Source organism: Lissotriton helveticus, chromosome 5_1, assembly GCF_964261635.1.
Source record: "Lissotriton helveticus chromosome 5_1, aLisHel1.1, whole genome shotgun sequence".
Classification (NCBI taxonomy): domain Eukaryota; kingdom Metazoa; phylum Chordata; class Amphibia; order Caudata; family Salamandridae; genus Lissotriton; species Lissotriton helveticus.
Genome location: NC_136065.1, coordinates 325,751,963 through 325,773,880, shown reverse-complemented (window position 1 = coordinate 325,773,880; position 21,918 = coordinate 325,751,963). Strand labels below are relative to the sequence as shown.

General features: G+C 42.3%; 1 protein-coding gene across 3 annotated transcripts in view; it reads left to right on the top strand.

Moving 5' to 3' along the window:
* The window catches only part of DVL1 (dishevelled segment polarity protein 1), a 650,234-nt gene that overhangs the window by 244,134 nt on the left and 384,182 nt on the right, over window positions 1-21,918 (top strand). For all 3 annotated transcript variants that reach the window (XM_078642391.1, XM_078642390.1, XM_078642393.1), the window contains exon 2: window positions 6,867-6,936. In XM_078642391.1, coding sequence (XP_078498517.1) covers window positions 6,867-6,936 — 70 coding nt within the window. The remainder of the gene's footprint in view (window positions 1-6,866; window positions 6,937-21,918) is intronic.

The following is a 21,918-nucleotide window of genomic DNA, read 5'->3' as shown; positions in this document are numbered from 1 at the left end:
TCACCAGACCGGTGATAAAGTTCCCTCTCAGACAGACCGCGAGACGTGAGTGACAGGTCGCGAGCGGCCCTGTCACTCCAACCCTGGCCCTTGCCTGCACCTTGGGCTGGTGTGTCAGCGCGAGCTCTCGTCTTACCGGTCCGAAATAACCCCTTCAGGTGAGGCACGCTCTCCGCTGTAACGGGATATGGCAAGCCCTGCTCACCCCTTCAGAAAAAGCCCAATTTGTCAAGGTTTTGTTTTCGGCTGCCCTCGGGTACCCAGCGTGTATTCTCAGGCCTGCCAGGGCTGCACCCTCACGTGGAAGATGCCGGCGGGCGGAAATAATGATAGTTGCCACCAGCTTGGGAAATTCTACGGTTTCTCCATAACTCAACACCTTTTCTTCGCCACTTTTTAGATCTGGTTTAGGGACAGTTTTGGATGTCTCTTCTACCCTAATGTGTTTTTGTTTTTTTTAAGTCATAATATATAAATAAAAGTTTTTTTTAGCTCTAGGTGTTTTGCACTGTGAGTGGTTGGTTGCATTTTTCCTGATCAAATATGCATAACCGTCCGAAAAGGACTGCACTTCAGTGGCAAGGCTTATGTGTCTGGGCTGCTGCGACATTTTTTTATTGTTGCATATGGTTGTAAAGAAAAAAAATACTCCTACAAAGCCAGATCAATTGGCTTTGCCAGTGTATACTCATATTGATGGCAGGATGGCTCAGTGAGTTGAACGTTCCTTGTTGAAACAGACAATGATCTTCTGATTAGAGTTAACATTCCATCAAAACAGACTCAGCCTTCCATCGTTCTAGTTGGTAGAATGACTACCATAAATTGATTAGTAGAAACATCTGTTATTTACAGTGCTTAAAGTGGTAGGAAGCACTATATAAAAATAGAAGTTGGTTTTCTAATACTAAACATCACTACATCATAACATCATAACTCAGTAACTCTGAAAATTATTATACTGAACCAACGCATGAATTTGCATCAGTTCCAATTCTTTTATCTCCCATGGAGAGCAGGTGGTGGGAAATTAGTATTTTAGACAACACACGCACACTAGCTGTACAGATGTCTGTAAAGAACAGTACTGCTGTTCTGTGTCTTAAAAGAATTCAAAGCAAGGTTCCTAAATTTGTAGGATACTCCCTAGCAAGGCAGCAACCTCTTATGCTGAGGCAGCAAGTTACTGCAGGGCTCCCTCTAATTATCACCAATGTGACTGTAAAATGTATAAAAAAGTAGTGCATTATCCATTTTTCACCAATATTTTCCAGCCAGGGCACACACACTTTGGTAATTAAATCTCAGAACGAGTAGCTCTTCTCTTTCAGTGACTCTCTGAATCAGTATCCTAGGGTTAGGGTTTTAAACATTGAAATGATGAAAAAATTCTGCAAACATGAATGTTTGAAATGTAGCAGAGCGAAACCATAATCATAATAATGATGACCTCATATTCTGCATGTAGGACAGTCCAAGCTTTGAAAACCTATAAGGCCATGTAACGCTGGAGACAGCCAGATCAGCAAAGGGATATGTTATCCGTAGACCTTTTGGTAACACAAGGGTGGCTAACCATCCTTGTGTGATAAGCTGCTGCAAAACGTGCAGCATATCTGAAGGTCTTGTGTCAACAAACTGAAGCAGTCCCCTTCGCTGGACAAGGACCTATATCAAAGTAAAAAAAAAAAACATGTCTGTCCGGAAAAGAGGAAACAAGGCGGATCCAGCGCCTGGAGCCATATAGTAGTTTTTCATAGTCTAAGTTGCCCCAGTCATAATTAAACAGTTTTGCTTTAAAATGTAAAAGTAAATGTTACAGCACAAGCACTGGGCTCTGAAAAAACTCTTGGCCACAGCTCCTCTCTTCTGACGGGCCTGCAAACTTGCATGCTCTTTTTCACTTTAAAACACACTATCCTCCTTAAAAGGAGTGAGTGGCTGTAGTCTCATCAGGGATGTAATGTGTGCACACAGACAAATCTTGTTGTTTCCTTTTTATGAGAACAGGTGAGGGGTGGATTTGATATTTTTTCTGGCCTTGGCTTGATGTACGGTCTTCTTTGTGGGAATTGATGTGTTGAATACATTCTACGTGGGATCTCTTACAATGAGGGTTGGAGCATTACCCATGCGGTGCAACATCTGGTGCTTAAGTTTTGTTCTCTGCATGGTTGTAAATTGAGCAGGGAGAGCAACAGTATTGTTTATTGAGAGCAATCTAAAATCCCCTACAATGGAAGCTGGAGTAGATATTTCAGTGTCGTGACAACTTGTGCTTGAGTTGCCTTCTCTGCAGAGTTGTACATTGATCAGGTAAAGTAATTTTTACTGTATATTGAATAAATAATTAGCTGTTGTGGTCATCTCTAAATTATCCAGACAGCGCCACCTTGTGGTAGACTAAAACAAGCACCAGTGTTGACAATTAAGTGCTGGTGCCGAGCACTGGAAACCACCAAATGAACTTAAGCACTGCTTGAGACTATGTGCATTTTACCACTGCTAACCAGTGCTGAAGTACTTGCGTTCTCTCCCTAAAACATGGTAAAATTGGCTTGTACTTAATTGACACATTTATTTACTTTAAAGTCCCTAGTAAATGGTACTATATGCACCCAGGACCTGTAAAATGCATGCTACTAGAGGGTCTGCCGCACTTATTGTACCACCCACTAAAGTAGCACTTCAGAAGTGTCCTAGGCCTGCCACTATAGCCTGTAGTGCAGTTTTAAACTGCCATTTGAAATGGACAAAATAAACCTATGTTAGACCTTATTCTTCCTTTTTAACTCATATGTCAACCCAAAGGTAGGCCCTAACAGCTTCTAGGGCAGGGTGCCTGGGGTTTAAAAAGTAGGACATGTGTACTTAAGTTTTACAGTCCTGGCAGTGAAACTCCTAAAGTAATTTTCACTTTGGTAAGGCCTATTTCTCCCTTTGACTAACACTGGGTTACCTTATTACATTTTATAAATGCTAACTTTGGATTGGGATCAGATAGAGATATACTGTTTGGACTCAAATGAATTGTAATTTAAAAATTTCTTTAATGCTAAAGTTGGATTTTAAGTCACTGTTCTGAAAATTCCACTTTTAGAAAGTTGGCATTTTTCCGCCTAAACCAGGTATGCCTTTTTGCCAGTGCCCAGGGTCACATGACTGTAAATGGCTCTGCTGTTGGGGTTTGTATATTCCTCCCAGACAGTGACACAAGGGGGACTAGTTGCGGGCAGGATGAGCCCTCCTGCCAGGATGACTGGGGATGGAGCTGTACCCTGCCCTATTTATACTTCAAAGGGCCTTGCCTCCAGTACACCAAAATAAACCTGACAACAGCCTTTTGTCACTCCCAGACAGTTTGAAACCTTGGCAGGGAAAGGGAAGAATTAACCAGAACCAGATGTGGTGGTAGTAAAGGAGGTCCCATGACACCCAAAGACTGGTACCAGGTATTCATATTAGAGTTCCATAACCCCTCTTCAGTATACTCCTGGACCTGTGGGGGATTCATAAGAAGGACTACCCTGCTGCTAAAAGGATTGTCCTGAATCCCTGCTGAGGAAACAACTGACTTGCTGGCAACAGTCTGAAATAGGAGTACTGGGCCTGCTCCTTGAACCCAGGACTGCCAGAGTGACTCCAAGGGCTAATTACCTGGCCACCTATGTGATCTACAGGGACATAATGAGCTCCTCAGTCCTTGAACTGATAAAATGAGTCCAAACCCCCCAAGTGGTGCCCCCAGGTCTTTGACCCGTGTTGTTGTGATGGAGTGGCATCTTTCTTCCAGACTCCAAAATCTGAAACTTGGAAAATTTTCACAAAAACGATTTGAAACTGGTAGGAGACTGGGACCTACCTCAAGCTGATCCGCCAAAGGTGCATCTCCAGTGGGATAAACTTTGCTGTAGCTCCTCCTACGTTCTTCTCTGCAGCAGCTAATCCTCTTCAGCAGTAACTCCCGGCAGTGGTACCCAGCCTCGTGGAGTCCTATTCGGCTACAGCTTACAACCTCATCAGGCTGGGGGAATCCAAGTTCCAGAACAACCTCTAAACCTCAAAGGTAGAAATCTTCACCGGACTCAACGTTGACTAGCACACCATGGATATCAAAGACCACCTCGGCCTGAAAATCCTGCTTTTCCCAGAGATTTTACCGCCATCATTGATGGTTTCACCAAGACTTCGTCCAGAGGCTCCCTGTCTTTGACGACCTCTCGGCGGCCACCTGTTTCCTTGCCCCACTGAGACTCTACCCTCTCCTGAAAATGTTCTTGAAATTTCTTCTGTTTGAAGGTAAGCTGAGAGCGGGCCTAATCCACCCCTTGAATCCGACCCGCACTCAATTGTGTTGAGCCTTAAATTTTGACTTTGCCTCGGTCTCGCGCGACCAGATACCCACAGTTGGCACTTTGATCTTTTAGGCACTAGATTCCACAAAAAACTATAAAAAATCATAACTCCAGTTCTACTAATTGGATTTAATTAGTTTTTTTATTTTTTTTTAATGTACTCAATTTTTCTATATTGGTTTGGGACTATTTTGTTTTGTGGAGTTATCATTTTATTACTGCTTGCGTGCTGCATAAATACTTTACACATTGCCTCTAAGTTAAGTATGACTGCTTTGGGCCAAGCTGCCATTGGGTTAAGCGAGGGTAATTTAGAGGCTTTTGTGGTTTACCCTGACAAGGATTCTGTTTATAATTTGAGTGGGCCTTCCATCCTTCTCAACTAATCACTTAATTTCTTACAACCAACTTGATCACATTTGTCTTTAATACCAATGTTGTAAGTTTCAAATAGTGGAAAAATAGGACGCTAATGGACAAGCAGACAAAGCTTAGGTTTTCTGCTGGAGAAAAAGTCTTCAATACCTATTTTGAGTGGGAGAATCGTCTAGGGAAAGATGCCGGCAAGGACTCCTGAAACAACATCATTTTAGCAGAAAAATACACCCACAAACAATTTTGTTGGGAGGCCTTCACCTAGGGGCAAAGTTGTGTGCAGTCTTCATCTTTGCAAGAATTGCACAGTATTAGTTAGGAAGTCTGGAGTTGCTGTCACGTATGTGGCGCTGCCCTACAAGTGACACCACAAGTGTTAACATCCAAATGATGTTGTCTCCTTGTACATTGATCTCCAGAGTGGGTACATGTTTCCTCATCTCATCAGATCCATTTGTTTGTATCAACTATTATGTAAACCACAAAACGTGTCACATTGTGGACACTTCACTACAAGTTATTGAAAGCTGGGCCCTTCCATGGGCCTCCTGTTGAACCAGGTGGAAAGCACAGGCAGTGAGCTACGAGGTCTCTCACACTGGATCTTTGTATGATGGTTATGGTGGGACCTTTGAGAAACTAAATTCGAGCAATGTCTTGGTGTGAGGTGAAAGCTTGCATGAAATGTCTCTAACCCAGCGTTCTTTTGGAAGGTGCTAAAATGAGTTAATTCTCTGGGTACTGGTTAAAAATGTTCAAAATTGTATGTTCGAAGCACGGATGATCCTTACCTCATTCATACTTCATTCAAGGTTTGAGGATAAGCTTTAAGCTGTCTGAATTTTGATTACATTGTTGGGTTGCCAAGGTGTAAGAGCTTCAGAAGGTTTCCTGCACAGTCTCTCCAAAACTTTGAAACTGCTCATACTGAATTCAATTCTTTGCTTCACTCAGGGCTGTACTGGGAACCGAAACAGGCCCTGGCAAGGGGGTGCGGCCGAGCTGTTTGCCAGGGCCGGTTTCAGCCGATTTAGTTACAGGGGGCTGATATTTCAGCTATGCTGCACAACCACCACTGGTAACAAAAAAACTGCCAGTCCTTGGCAGCCCACTGGGGAAACTCCTGGTGCCTGCTACAGCAGTCCGGCCCTAGCTTCACAGGAAGCCAGAGGAGCTCTTTGAAGCAGGGTTTACATGGCACAATGCCATTACAACATAGTTAAAAGAAAGTGTGTGATAGCACTTCATAAAATGCACTTTATTGCATATTGAAAAATATTTTGGTTACTTGTTTCTATATTTATAATGATATAGGCCATATATGTGTTATATTAAAAATATAGATTGTTAAGCACAATTATTGCTTTCTCTTTGTCTTTAGAGAGCTCAAGTTGTTGTCTCCTCTTAGGGAAAGTAATTTTCCCACATCCCTAGTGATCCTGAATACGCTTCCTGCTAATCGTTGGTCAGATCTGATCAAAAGTATTTGTTGTTAGTTTTCACTATAAAGGTAATGCTCGGAAGTGGCTGTACTGTAAAGGAATATGTTTACCACCATACAAAACTCCAAAAATAATGTACCAAATAAATATTACATCATTCAGAGAGTGCCAAACTGTTCACGGAGCATCCCCTAGGTTAGAAGGCCGATTCACAAAGGCATTTATGAGTATGTGAAGTAGTACTCCTAAAAGGGGAATAAAAGGGGAATATGTAGGGTCCATCCATAAACAATGAGTGTAAATAGAAAGTACTGTGCCCTCTTTCTACCTTATTCTAATGCACGGTGGACCTCGGGTGCTTTTCCCAAGGGGATTTATGAGTATGTGAAATAGTTATCCAAAAATGGGACTGTTTAGGTACTATTCATATACAATTAGTACAAATAGAAAGGAGTATGCCTTTTTGTCATGTTTACTAATAGGCAATTGAACATTATGGGGCCTATTCACCAACGCATTTAAGAGTACATGATGTTTTACTCCTGTAGTACCACTTCACATACTCCTAAATGCTTTAGTGATTGGTCTCTGAGTGCCTCGCTATTCATATGGTGGCTCATTTTTCCTAGCTTAATTGTTATTTATTTTTTATGACTGGAATTTCTTCTAAACATCAATGCTTTGTGTTTTCCAGGGTTGTGAAAGAAGAGATCTCGGATGACAATGCAAAGCTTCCGTGCTTCAATGGCAGAGTGGTCGCCTGGGTATGCCTTTCTTACTTTCTTGTTGTTGCAATGGGCTAAGAGTCAACTCCCACTGAAATTCTTCAAGTTTTAAATAATGTCACAAATTGTATCATAAAGATCCTGGATATACTTTCTATTCCATTCCCCATCGGAAATTTGTCCGATTAGATTATTTTTTTGTTTCTTCTCAGTTCTTGGAGACAATTAGTATCGAAATTCTACCTCAAGTCATCTCAGACCACAATCCCATAATTGCTGAGATCCAGGTTCCCACAGAACGCCAAAACTCAATTAGATCCTGGTCATTCCAGAGAAATCTGTTATTAGACGAAGACTATCTTCAATTTATGGCGACTATCATTAATGACTTTTTTCTAACAAATAACAACACGGCCTCCCCACAAGTGGTGTGGGATGCTTTTAAATCAATCGTACGTGGAGAGACAATTAGCTTCGCAAATTTTAAGAGGAAAAAAATCCAAACAGACTTTAAGGAGAGGCTAAATAAGATCAGGCTAATTGAGATGGATCTATCAACCGCATGTAAAAATAATACAGGTATAGAAGATGCTCAATCACGTTTAGTAATTGAACGTTCTGGCTTACGGACTCATATTGCCGACGAAGTAGCTTCAAAATTTAAGTTATATAAAACTGAACGCTATGAGTATAGTGAGCGTACTGGTAAAATTTTAGCACAACGCCTCCGTCAAAAATCTTCTATTAATGAAATTCAAGGGGTCAAAGATATGAATGGTGTTTATCATGAACGCAGGGAAGGAATTTTAGAATCATTCTATGATTTCTATAAAACACTGTATAATGACTTTAACAATGAAGTTGATAAGACTCTCAATCCTGTAAACTATCTCCACAGTACTAATCAATCATTATTGTGTTCTGAAGAGACTGATTTATTTATACGCTCAATAAGCTGGGATGAGATCGAATATGCTATTTTGAGTCTTGCGGCAGGTAAAGCCATGGGATCTGACCAGATACCCCTTGAATTTTACCGGACATTTAGACATATGTTGAAACCAGAATTGTTAAAGATCTTTAATTCGGCATTTCAAGGGAAACCACCTGATTCCTGGTCTACCGCTATTATAGTTGTTTTTTTAAAGAAGAACAAGGACTCAAAAGAATTAGGATCATATCGACCCATCTCTCTTATCACCGCTGACAGTAAGATTTATTCTAAAATTCTTGCAAATAGACTAAACCATGTAATGTCTAGCTTAGTCTCTCACATTCAACATGGTTTTATTAGACATAGAGATACCACCGATCATGTTAAACGCGTTATTACACTATTAGACTGGGCCCAAGCAAAGGAATCCTCAGTCGGGGTGATCTTACTCGACGCGGAAAAAGCGTTTGATAGAGTAGACTGGGGATTCCTTTGGACAGTGCTAGAATGGAAGGGGTTTCCATTACAATTCATTCAAGCGGTACGATCACTCTACTCTAATCCTAAAGGTGTAATAAGATTAGGTACTGACCACTCGAGACCTTTTTCAATTACTAGGGGGACTAGACAAGGCTGCCCCTGTTCCCCTCTTTTATTTGCGCTATATTTAGAACCTTATTTGAACAGACTTATTTTGGAACCTAATATCCCACCAGTCCGTCTTTTTGAAGTTGACCACAAAGTCTTAGCGTACGCAGATGACGTGGCTATCGTAACCTCTGATGTCTCCTCTGTGCTACCTATAATTATTGATGTGGCTAGAGAGTTTGGGAAAGTTTCCGGTTATAAGCTCAATATCACAAAAACTCAGATCATACATTCCGAAACAGGTAAACCCACTGACATCCCACTAAATACTACTGGTACATATCTCGGTGTAACTTTATCCCCCAAGGTCGATGATATTGTCGCATTAAATATAGACCCTTTACTTATATCCACTAATAGAACGTTAGAAAGATTTAATAACTTACACTTGTCTTTATACGGACGAACTAATGTCATTAAGATGATGATTTTTCCAAAATTTTTGTATTTTTTTCGCACTATTCCTTTATTTTTTTCAATGTCTCTTTTCAATAGAATAGACAGGATGTTGTCCAGGTTTTTGTGGGGGTATCGTCGTGCTAGAAGATCTTTAAAATGGTGTACTCTTCCGTCAGATTGTGCTGGGCTGGGGTTCCCGAATTTCAGAATGTATTATTGGGCTATTACTCTGAAAACAATTCGGGTTCTACTTTTTCATGATTATGTAACAGAACCGGCCATGGCACCTTCCATCTTTGAAATGCTTTTAGGCACTCATGCTCGGCAGTGCTTATTGAAAGTTATTGAACCCAGCTATTATAAAAAAACAAAAATTCAAGGTGGTCCTCGCTGCTTTTTTAGTTTGGAGGCAAATGAACAAAACTTTACGCATGATGTCAAAATTGAATTTTTACACACCTTTGTCTGATAATAAGTCACTATCCGAGAATGTCTGATCATGACAGTGTATTATAGTATTATAGGATTTGTGTGATCCGTATGTGGGCCACCAAAGCTACAACGGTGGCATGCTGCCCAGTAGGGGAGGGCATGGTTGCAGAGTGTTGTATTTGTTGAAATCTTACGTGGAAGGTGCTTTGGAGTCAGGCGTAATGACCAGAGAAGTACTCTTACCTTGTCTTTAGGCTTAGTGCCTGCCATTACAATGCGGTTGGAGGTGTGAGAGACTGGTGCGGAAAAAACAATTGGATGTAGATGATGGATGCAGGTCCTGTGTGTGGGATTCATGGTTACTGTTGTGCTAGAGGCAGAGAAAAAAGGCTGATATCAACGTGGATGATCTGTGTTATTTATTTTTTTATTTTTTATTTTCCCGGATTTTATATAGAGCAAACTTGACCCGAATCGGGTATCAGAGCGCTTTGCATAGCACCAGTTGTGTTACTCGAGGACACATTTTTTTTTTTTGTTAGGCATAGGGAGATTAAGTTATTTGCCCATTATCACAAGATGTTCAGCGTCGTTGCCGCGACTCGAACCCAGTTCCCCAGATTCGAAGACAACCACCCTAGTTGTTAGGCCAACTCCTCTCCCCAATGGGCTGTCCACTTTAGAGCTGCGGGTGAAGGGGAACTACAACACGCAAACAGCAGCACAGTCCCTTCTTAGTCACAGGGGGAGCAGAGGTCTGTGAATGGTTATCCCAAATGAAGGGTGAGAGGGGTGGTAAGGGAAGTAATCAGAGAAGGCCCAGTAATGCTCAAGTCAGAGATGCCACCATATGAATAATATGATGCCAAATGGAGAAGAAGGGGAGAGCGTGACATGAGCTGTAGCTATGCATCTTGTCTAAAGGCAGCATTGCTGTAGATGAGCTTTAGAATCATTATGCAACATTGCAGGGCTACCAACAACTTAGTGTAAAGGGACTGTGGGTTCTTGTCGCTCTTGTTAACTGGCCCTCTCTCTCTTATCTTTATTTTTCGGTTAGTTGTCTTTCATTGAGTCCGTTCAGTCTTTACTGAGGCCATTTGCTTTTGAGACCTCCTTTTCATTGTTCAGGATGCTTTGCAGATGCTGCAGCGAAAGCCATGCAGTGAAGGTCTTACCATGTTCCTGGTAAATTAATGCTTAATGTATTGTTGCTGTAGTATTCATGTGGATTTTAGAGGTGTTTGAACATCTTGTAAAAATTCTATATTTGTCTGAATTCTTAGATGTTGTCCCTCATAGTGTATCACCATCTCCATGCACTTTATGGCTCTGGGAGGTCTGTGATTCAGACAAAATGATTTGGCAGAGAAAGAGCTATACGGTTGAGAAATGTAGGCAATGGCTAGTTAGGTCCAAGTGAATGAAGGTATATACGCAGCTGTTACCCAATGCTCATAGTGTCTAGTACAGATCCAAGCTCCACCGCCCTTATGAAGCTCAAACTTATCAGCGGATGTGTGATCTCATACAGGGGGAACCCAGTCTACCAGATGCATCCATACTGCAGATTTGTAGCAGAATAAGGGCCTGATTTTGATTTTGGCAGAAGGGTTACTCCATCACAACGGTGACGGATATCCCGTCCGTCACCGTCTAAATTTAAATGCTATTATATCCTATGGAATTTAGATTTCGGAAGACGGGATATCCGTCACCGTTGTAATGGAGTAACCCATCTGCCAAAAACAAAATCACGCCCTTAGACTGTTTTTATAAGTCGGATCTTTACTGTAATGGTTAGTCAGAATTGGATGAATGCTGCTATGAGCAATGAAAGTAATAGCACCAGTGATTAAGAAGCCTGTGCTCAAGAGCTAACATCACATATTTTGTTCTCTTTTGGAAGAAAAACCATTCAGAAGTTTCTGTAGGGTCACTGATAGTGGTACAATTGTGTATCGCATAAACCATGTGTTGCAGTATGAATTCCATAAGTAGAATCAGAGACGAGCTCATTCCCTACTTATGTGCAGATATTGATCGATTGGATGAAGTTCCTCTTCTTTGCCGCTACCGATAAATGATGTGAATGACTACAAGAATATCCACAATTAAATTTCAATGTGCCAAAATATTGGGTCACTAATAATGGCTACCACAATAGTGGGAAAGTAAGTATATATAGATTTACCATACTTAACTTCAAAAATATGTACTTTGACAAAATGTATATCTTCAATGTACGTAGCTGCGTAGTTGAAAATAGAAAATGTATATCTACCTATATATGCACACATTGATGTGGAGTTAATAGTGAATATATATACCTACTTCTATATACTTACATTCACAATAGTCTATTATTGTGTTAGATCATCTTAATGCCATAATATTCTGGAAGGTCAGAACTTTTGTCCTTGATATTCTGACAGACAACCGTATTGTGTGGCACCTCCATAAAACACCGCCAAGTCAATTCACGGAATGGTGAAGAACCTTCTTTCAGAAAAGTCTAGTAGGACTATGGTCTATGTTTCCTCTTTTTTTTGGCATGTTAGTTTGCGGCTCAAATGTTCTGTTACATCGTGTCTGGTACCTCTGCCTTGGCATCTGGATTCGGGGAGCGGGAAAGTGCTCTTACGAACTCTGATGAAGATACGCGTGTTTTGATACCCTCTGGTTCTGTGATACATGGGTAGTTCCCTTGCCCATACCTCGCCTGTCCTTAACAACTTCAATAGCAGCTCTGCCTCAAACCTTGTGAAGCACCTTGGTGCTGTGGACAAGTCATTGTGCTCTGTTTTAGACCAGCTATTACTACTCCAACTCCTATCTCTCTTTTTGTCTGGCCTGGCCAGCCTTGGGCTTAAGAGTGAGACACTGTCTCCTCCTCATCAATCAGAGACTCCCTAAGTCCTTCTGTTGGAGACGGCAATATTTCTTTATACATGTCAAAAGTGTATCAGAAGCTATGCTGATAACAGAGTCTTCCGGAAATGACGTCCTGGTCCCTCTCTGGGACTTCCACTAACTTGAATTCGAGGCCATATTTAAAAGCGGATGCTAGACAAGTTATGGGTGCACCATATATCTCACTCTACCCGTACACGCAGTAATCAGACCTGCCATCCATCATATGTCAGACAATACCATCTCTCTTCACACAATCTCCCAGTAAACAGTCATTACTGTGACCCTCCATTGTCACTTCAAGGATTTTTAGGCAGTGAAGAGCGGAAACCAACACCCCATCTCCAAGATCCAGCCCTCTCACATGGTGAAGACGTTTTCTGAGTTGGCAGGTCTGACTGTCGTTCCACTGCACTGGTGTGCATACCCTGGAAGTGTCAGTGTTCCTAGGCTGGAAACGATTTACTGCAAGTGCATGTGATGACTGCAGTAAACCTCATTCCTGAATCAGGCCAGACCCCGATAATGTTCTGCACTGGGATCTGAAGCACAGCAGTACCACCGAACCCTCGTGTGTTCACTACACACAGTCTCCAAGCATGTGGCTGGTATGACCTTTGGCCTTGCTCTTAGTCTGTCACAAATCAGTAAATTTTTTCACACCCTAAAGGAAGTGACATTTTACCTTCTCCCTTCCCTCTCTCCTGGTCTGCCTCATCTACCTCCTTCCCTACTGTTGATTTACTCCTCACTGCCCAGCCCTGAACGGTTGCTAAAAAAAACACATTAGGTCAGTTGTCGAAGCAAATTATTAGGGATGGGAAGAATTCTGCTCAGACAGCAAAGTTCGCTGAGTTTTGCCCACTCCGTGCACAGTGCGGAGTTGCGAAAAACTCTGTCAAGTGACAGGGAGCAGAGTTTTTTTCTCTCAAGCTGCTCACCAACGGTAAGTTGGCGAACGCTTGTGAGAAAAAATTGTGTGCTAGACCTCCTCCAGGGGAGATTTCTCAGGCAGATGGTCACGGCAGGTCACAACAGCTCGCGTTGAGAAATGTGCCACTCGCTTTGAACAAGCTGCAGTTCAAGTAGAATCTTTACTCGAGTGGCAGAAAGCAGCAGCGCCCTCTGACGCAACGTGTAGTGCCGCTCGAGCTGATTTCACAGCGCGGGACACACATCCGGCACTAAAAATCAGTGCGAGCAGTGCAACTTAACAGATTCTGCTGCTGGCAGAACTCTGCGGAGCGCAGAGGATTTCTTCCGGCACTTCACAGATTTCTAAGCAGTGAAACTCTGCAAACTCTGACTAGTCCTTCAAATTATCCTATGAATAGTCCCAATAAGTTGCTATGCGGACAATGTTTAGCACTGATCAATCAATTTTAAAGTAAACTCTGTACAGGGAGCTTTCTGTAACTTCTCCTTCGGATTTAAAAGTAAAAGAGGCACATCCTGCATTTTGAAATCACTTCTTAAACGTTTCCCCAAGAGTGTGGGCTAAGCAGTTGGTGTCAGAGCCCCAGAAAAGAAATTATCCATGCTGTTTTGACGTCACCCTTCTTGCTGGCACCCGAGGAGTAGTCTATATTGCCTACTGGTTTGTGCTACCGCCGGGTGCCACAGTGAACCATCTGTAGGATTTAGATAGGACCAAGGCCAAAGTGGTATAAGGTAGCCTTTTTAGATATTACCTGACAAATAAGACAATAGAGTGTATTGGCTTTCTTTTTAACCTTTTTCTGCTTGGAAACTATAATGTGGTGTGCCATCTCTATCCACATAAATCTCTGGTTTTAACATACCACTTCAAACAGGTAAAAACTAGAGTTCTGCAGACTGTGAAACACCAATAAAAATATTTAACCTGCTTCAATTTTAAAGCTAGTAATAGATTTGCAAAAACTCCCTCTCTATATTTACTGAAACGGAGAGAAAGAGCATAAAGCTTGGCAACATTCTGTAATGAAGGATAGACAGATTTAGAGGTTGATCGGTTACCTTATGATTGTCATTTATATAGTGACTTTGCTGCCCCAGTCTGGGCCTGATGAACCGTTACCACGCCCATAAAGGCATACAGGTGCAAGCATCTGTGGAGAAGAATGGTTTTGGTTGCTGGGGCCTCTGTGTAGAGCGGACAGTGTTGTTGGGCTTTTTATTGAAGAGCTGCCTCCGTGAAACATCTGATGCTCTGTATTGCATCTGGCAGAGCACTTATGCCAACAAAATGGTGCAGGGAAGATACTGGGAAGGCACACTCAGCATGGCAGCCGTAGGCCAGTTCGTAGCTGGCAGGGCATGTGTTCAGAACTGCACAGGTGGGCTATGTATAGGTTTACGAGGCCTGCGTGAGGGTCCGAGATGGGCTTTGTTCGTGGCGCAGTGAGCACAGGCTAAGAGGCAAACTGTATTCTGGCACATACCGATTAGTTGATGGTCACCTGGTCATCTCTTCAAGGTGGCTGCTCTGAGGGCTTGTCACAGAGGACGCCTCAGGGATCCACAAAGCCAGAGCTTTTTAAAAGGTCATAAAGTCATGAGGGATCTTGACGTGGACATTAAAAGTGTAGATAGTCATGGGCGTCTGCAGAATTGTTTTCGAGGAGGGGCATAACTTTAACCTCATCCATCCTCCTGCCCTTTCCAACAGCAGCACGATCTTGAATTTTTTTAAAGGGCAAGTGAAATCTCTGGGGAGGGGGAGGCAATGCTCCCCCCTGGTCTCCCCCCCCCCCCCTATAGTAAGAATAGATGAGCAAAAACACCCTTTTCCTTTATACATCAAAGTGTAAGTTGAGGGCAAGACCGACCATCCTACCAATTGTCCACTGGCTGTAGTCTGCTGGTTCCACACCATTCTTGTAAATAAGGAAGACATCTAGAGGATGGCCCCTTGCCAGTTTTTTTCCTGATCTTGAATGTGTAGGGGCACCGAGAAGCATTAAAAGTGAGATTGGCAAGCCTGCTTTATCATTTCAAGGTCATAAGATTGAGCACCCTTTTTATGGTTTATAGTTAAACCTGCAGAACAAGCTATCGTAGCTATTCCTGTCCAAGGTGAGGGGTATCGGTTTTGAAACAAACATGTCGGTCTTCAGAGCATCCTCCACTCTCCCAGATGGGAAAGTAGCTCCGTCATGCACTATCTCATTCGAGGTAGTGTGAAGTTTGAGCCAGGTGCATTGTCACAGAATCCAAGCCAAAATTTGGGTACTTAAGATGAAGATTTCGAAAACAAACTGGGGGATTTAATTTCAACTATAATTTGCATTGACCGTGAGACATTGTTAAGTGGGAGGATGGTAAAATAAAGCCATTTTTGGCTTCAAAACCGCCTGTTCCCCTAACATTGGGAGCATTGGCAAGTATGTAAAGCAATGAATTATACACACACACACACTAAACATAAATGTTCACTCTGCTTTATTACAGTAAACATGGGGGAAAACGGTACCATAAATATATGTGAATTAATAAACATTCATAAACACACCGTAGGCTCTACAGCCAGATTCAACAGTTCCTAACAAATGTTATTTGTTCAGTGTAGTGCTGGAAAGTAGGGGGAATCCTAATGGATTCCGGTTTTGCAGCTATTTTTGAGCCAACAAGGGAAATATACTGAATAAGCCCTGGTGTAATTGTCCAACACCAGGACACAGTTCAGCAGCACCAGCATGCTTTCCTTTCCAATTGGAGCAGCAACGTGTAGGTGGATGGCTTCTTGTTTTCACTAACCGGTGGGCCCAAAACAAAGGACTGATTTTAAAGACCTGAATAGCCTGGAAGAATGGAAGAAGTTTATTAGTCTGAACTGATCACACAGTAGCACGTAAGAGATACAGCAACTGTTCTTTGATACATGGTCCCAACCTCTATTACATTGTTCCATATATGAGCGTGCTATAGAGCTAATTCGACCCAGGTTCTACGCATCTTTGTAGCACTTCGCCCCAATATGGCTCAATGTGCATAATATGAATAAAGAAAACATAATACTATTTTTAAACGTGTTAAAGGGCTTCTCATTCACATTGTTAAATCTGTAGATATAGCAACAGCACACAAGTTATTCATATCCCCCTTGTTTTGCACCATAAAAACAGTAAAACATTGGCCCAGCCTATGCCATCATGCTGTGCTATTGCTGTATTGAACTTTCATGTAAATTAAATTACATTTATTTTCAAACAAGTTACTGTTATTCAACGTGTGCCCAACAAGTGTTGTGTACAATAATGGTAAATTAATACATAATAAGAGTTTTATATACAAGTATCTGTGATTTTTCACTATGTGTATTCATATATACGCTGTAAAGCACAAAACAGTACACCGATGTTGGACGGCTAAAGGTCACAGTGTATGATTCACCAATCATAGGTGTTTTTATATGTGTATCTGTACTTGACTATTGCACATACCATGTTGAGCAATAGACATGTATATCAATTTAAATCCATGAAAATGCTGTATAAGAGAGGTTTCCTCTTTTAAGATGGCTGCCAATAAACGAAATGTACACTTCTACGCCCCATCTCACATGGATTAGAGCTTTTTGAGTTCGGTTGAGAGCTTCCACTCGACACAGATCCATAAGATCGTGATCCACGCCGGCTTTGTGAATTTAGTAATTTGTGCCTCTTCCCTTCCCCCCTCTCTGTATTGACTATTCCTTGCCAGATTGCACTTCAATAAAATAAATCAGGCTGAGCAATAAGCTGCATAATAGAGATTTTTGCTTGCTGCTTACCCGTCTGTATAAAAGAGATGCCGGCTTTGTTATTACTCGGTTAAGATGGCCACCAGTTGCACATTACAAACACTACCACACACAACCATATCGCATGTTGCGTCCCTCTCTCTATTTCCAATACATATGGATTAGAGCACTCAGAGCGTTGAGTCCCGAGAGGCCCGACCCTTTGTTGATCCACGACGGTTTCGTGAATCTGGTCAGCATCTTTTTCCTGTTTTCCTCCCTCAACCTGCAATAACTTTTCCGTCCAACCAGACACTCGCTAATAGTGACTTCTGCTCCACAGATCCAGAATTAGCAGGCAGGCTGCCGGATTTGTGGCGAGCCTTACAAAAAAACAGATCCCTTCTGTTCTCACTACTCTATTGCAACAATGTCGATAGGGTCAGGGTAAACGTCCAGTGATATGTATATATGCAAGTGCTATTATTGTGTGAAGAGGCAAAGAATCATGAACAAGATACAATACCTATTAGGTATTCACTATGTTAATTTAGTTTTGTTGGAGACAATGCTCCATGAGCCTCAGAACGGGTGGGAAGGGTGTCTACAATCACACAGGACACTGCCTCGCTAAAGTAACGCCTCCCCGCAGCTTAGTGGAATCCACTTGCATATACATATATATATCACTGGAAATTCACCCTGACCCTACCAACATTGTTTCAATAGAGTAGTGGGAACAGAAGGGATCTGCTTTTTTGTCCCTAAGAATAATCCTTGCGATTCGAAACATGTTGACATACACAGGAGGGTCTGCACATTAACGCACAACATTTCCGACCCAAACTTTTAATAGTGCCAGCTCAAGGGAATATTAAAATTACTAGTCCACAAGAGCCAGGCCCCTTTTAAATACACTTTTTCACTCACCCCTCACCCTTCTTCTTACAATGCCTACACCACACATAGGTCGTAGTACGCCCCGTCCCGCAGCTGGACGGGAAGGCCTCTATGATGAAGCATGACACCAAGGGCCCTTTTGGTGTATGAGGGGTATTTAAGCAAACACTGTGTGCTTTCAACCAATTTAGGAAAGACACTAAAAACCTGTGAGAACACCCTATTCTTAAAGACACCCATTTAAAGGTGGATCCTTGTGTTTTGAACTGGTATTCAGGATATATGCATGAAGCTCGGCCCACTTTCCGCCCATCTTTTTAATTGGCTCCTGCCATTGTCCTTTGCAAATGGTGGCTTTTCATTGGTCAATAGGCTTAGTAGTCACTCCTTAGTACTGCCTTTTCTCTTCTTGTAACCTCCCATGAAGACAAGCCCTGTTACATGTGTTACATCTGTATGTTTTAATTACTGCCTCGGAGCACTATTTTCTTAAATGGGTTTCTGCTCTCCCGCAAGGCTTTTATTTTTTATTTAATCAGCGCAGCCTGCTTCAGCTGGAATAAAGGCAACCACGCCTTTCTTTTGTTAGTTGTGATCGCCGAACAGCCGCGTGCCTCTTTTCTCCGTCTTTTTACTTTTCTTACAATGGCGTCATGCCCCACTTTAGCTTTAAACATCTTAAGCAAAAGCGCAGATGCCGCAATTGCTTCAAAAGTAAAGAAATATTTCTTTACTTTTGAAGCAACCGCAGCACTTGCGCTTTAAAGCGAAAGCACGGTTGCTGCCATTGTAATAAAAGTAGCTTCATGGAAAAAAGCGAGCACTGCCATTTTTTTCTATTTGTTTATTTTTGTTACAATCGCGTCACCCACACTTTCGCTTTAGACATCGTAAGCTAAAGACTGGGGGCTGCGATTGCTTAAAAGGTAAAGAAATGGAAAAACCTTTTTTGTCTATTTCTTTACTTTTGAAGCAATCACTGCACCACCCGCTTTAGCTTAAGATGTTTAAAGCTAAAGCGTGAGTGCCACGATTGATTTGCAATGCAATAGCTCTCGCATTACTGAAAGTTTGAGCTATTGGCATTGCCTTCTTTTTAGCAACACCAGTAGCTCAAACTTTCAGCAATGTGAGACCTATTGCTTTGCAAATGCTTTTTTTAATTACTTCACTGGTTCAGTGATGGTAAGTAATTTGCTGCCTGCTCCCCTTGAGCATAAGAAAGCACGCATCTCCAGTCTGTTTTCTTCCATAATAGCTGTTCCTCGTACAAATATTCTGTATTAATGCCCCAGGTTGTATGCTTTTTTGGTATTAAAATCCCTTGCTGAGGAACTATAAGGGTTGTTGGTGTGTGGGTGATAATTGGAATTTCTTTTTTTACCAAGTGACGTCATTTCGTCAGGGACACGACATTCTAGTACTGTGAATTTATTTAAGAAGCTAATACTTCTGGAATTGCAATCCAGGTCCCCTTAAATTGAGCCACTTGCGAAGACGTCACAAATACAATCGAAGGAAAGCAATGTTTATTTCCTATTACAGCTTGCAGAGATGACAGTCATTTCTTCACCATAATTGTTGTTTAGTATTCCTCGCACTGACTCTATCTGCCGCTTGAGCTCATTGGTAATTTATAACCTGCTACAAAATAGCTCACTTCCTGACTGCTGTTGAGTCATGTTTGAGATCAGGTGGCCCGTATAGGGAAAGGAGGCCCCCTGGCGGCGTGCTTGAGAAACAGCACCACACCTCTGAATCTGCCAGCGTACAAATGAACAAAAAAAAAAGAAAACTCGATGGTTAGGGTGACCAGGCGTCCCCGATTTGCCATGACAGTCCCAGTTTTTCACCACCTGTCCTGAAGATTTCAGCAAATGTGGCTGATGTCCCAGTTTTCCGAGAGGACCAGCTGAAAACAGTAGGAGGGACTTTTTATTTGTTCCAAAGCAGGACTAGCAAGCAGTTTTTACCAGAAAGCAAATTCATAAAGCAGGTAAGATACTATGTCTTAAAAATTGCATTTTATTTCTTTAGTACCTCCTTGTCTGTGTTTCTTTGTTAATCAGCCCTGTCATTCTGTGCCCTATGGCTGATGTAAATTTATAATCTTTTTTTTCTATTTTTACGAAATGTCCCGGTTTTTGGTTTTCAGAATCTGGTCACCCTATCGATGGTTAAACATTTTTTTGTTTTTTAAAAGACGCACTAAGTCCCCGTCGAATCCACTTGACATTTTCTGCACCTAATTCAAACGTTTTTAATCGCATGCCGTTCACGGTTGTGGCGATTGTCTGGGCAGTGAGGACAGAAACACGTGCTTCCAAGGCAGACAAAACACACTCTATGCTATGTAAGTTCTGCCCCAGGACAATATGGTAGATGGCTGGCTACAAGTTCAAGCAATGCCATCTCTTGTGTCATTAAAACATGGTTGTTTTTAAGTTACATAACTTTAAAGCAATGCAATCATCTTTTGAAATTTGCTTTGCCATGCCCTCGAAAAATAAAACATCCCAGATGCATTAAGGCTGCCTGGAAATCATGTACATATTCAGTGTGAGAATTGTGTGTTTCTCTTGGCTGTGTGCTTGACCTGCCGCTTGAGCTTAAAATTGAGCATTGGTTAAACACGAGAAAGAGAGAGAGACAGAGAGAGAGAGCGAGAGAATGACATGTTGCAGTGGCGGCTAGCACAAATCTAAAGTGGTAAGTAGGGGGTGTTTGGGGAATAATAATTTTAAAAAACTGAACCGATGCTGCCTGCCGCTTCGGTGCTCCTTTCCTTGCAGCAGTCACTTGTGCACAAAGCACAGGCTACCTACCCAATCCAGAGTCTGCTCTCATGCTATACCAAGCATGAGGGAAGCGCCAGGATTGGTCTGACGCTCGCTCAGGAACAAGGAGCCTGTGTCTTTTTTCCAGCCGGCTGTGCAACACAGCTGGAGAAATGTAGGTGCGCATGTCAGTTTGCCCACCCTAAGACTGCCGGCCAAACCGGCATGCGCACTTACAGTGACCATCACTCCTCCACCCTGCCATGGCTTGGCCCTGCCCCACACTAGATTCCATTGTTCAGTCAGTGGAAAATAAAATGATAATATTGATTTATTATCATTTTATTTTTCGCAGACTGGGTCTGAGAAGTGGGGCGAAGCTCCTTTGCCATTACGGAGGTGCCGCTCTTTGTTTGTGTAATAGTAGACATCTTTATACAGCGCCAAGAGGTTTCTTGGGGGTGAATGTGCGCATTTCGAAAACACGTTATGCCATATCGACATGAAAAACGAAAGATGACGCATGTTGCTAATCATGAAATGGACTTTGTAGGAAGGTGGCTACCTGACTATGGTTACCCCAGATTTTTTGCCTGTGTTTAGCTGGTTTTTTGACTTAGTTGACCTGGTTCCCTGCTAATCAGGGCCCCAGACCATCTGCTCTCTCTGTAAAATGGATTCCATGTACCCTAGGTACATACCACAATTGGAAATGGACTCCTTGTCAGCCCCTGTATAATGCACTATAGGTGCCCAGGGCATAGGAGCCACCAAGGCCTACCAGGGGCTGCAGCATATCTTTTGCCACCCCTGGCTGGTTCTTAAATTGACACAACTGGCTGATCACTCAGCTGGGGTAAGGTGGTGTAATCACCCCTTGCTTAGATATAGTATACCTATATCTAAACCTATATCTGGACACATATTAACCTGTGAGCCACTCCTATGGAAGGCCTCATCAATCCTGGAGGCAGAGTGCGTGGTTTAATGTGAGATGGAGCTCTAGCATGAGCTGAGCCTGTCTGCAGCTGTCGGGAACAACTCCCTAAGCTGTTTCAGGATAAGGCCATACCATATACTCTTAAGTGCCTTATAATCCTCGCGGTTATATAGCAACTTTGGTTTGGCTTTATCAAAACATGTCGTGTAAGGTGTCATACGATTTGGAATACTATCCCCTCGCCAGTTCTGGCGACGGGGATAGCATTCCACCCCTCTAGAGGGGTAAGACATGTTACTTTGCTTAAATGCGGTTAATTTCAAAAAGGACCTTAGATCCACAAAATGGATGCCTCTGCCACAGACAAGAGTCTGGA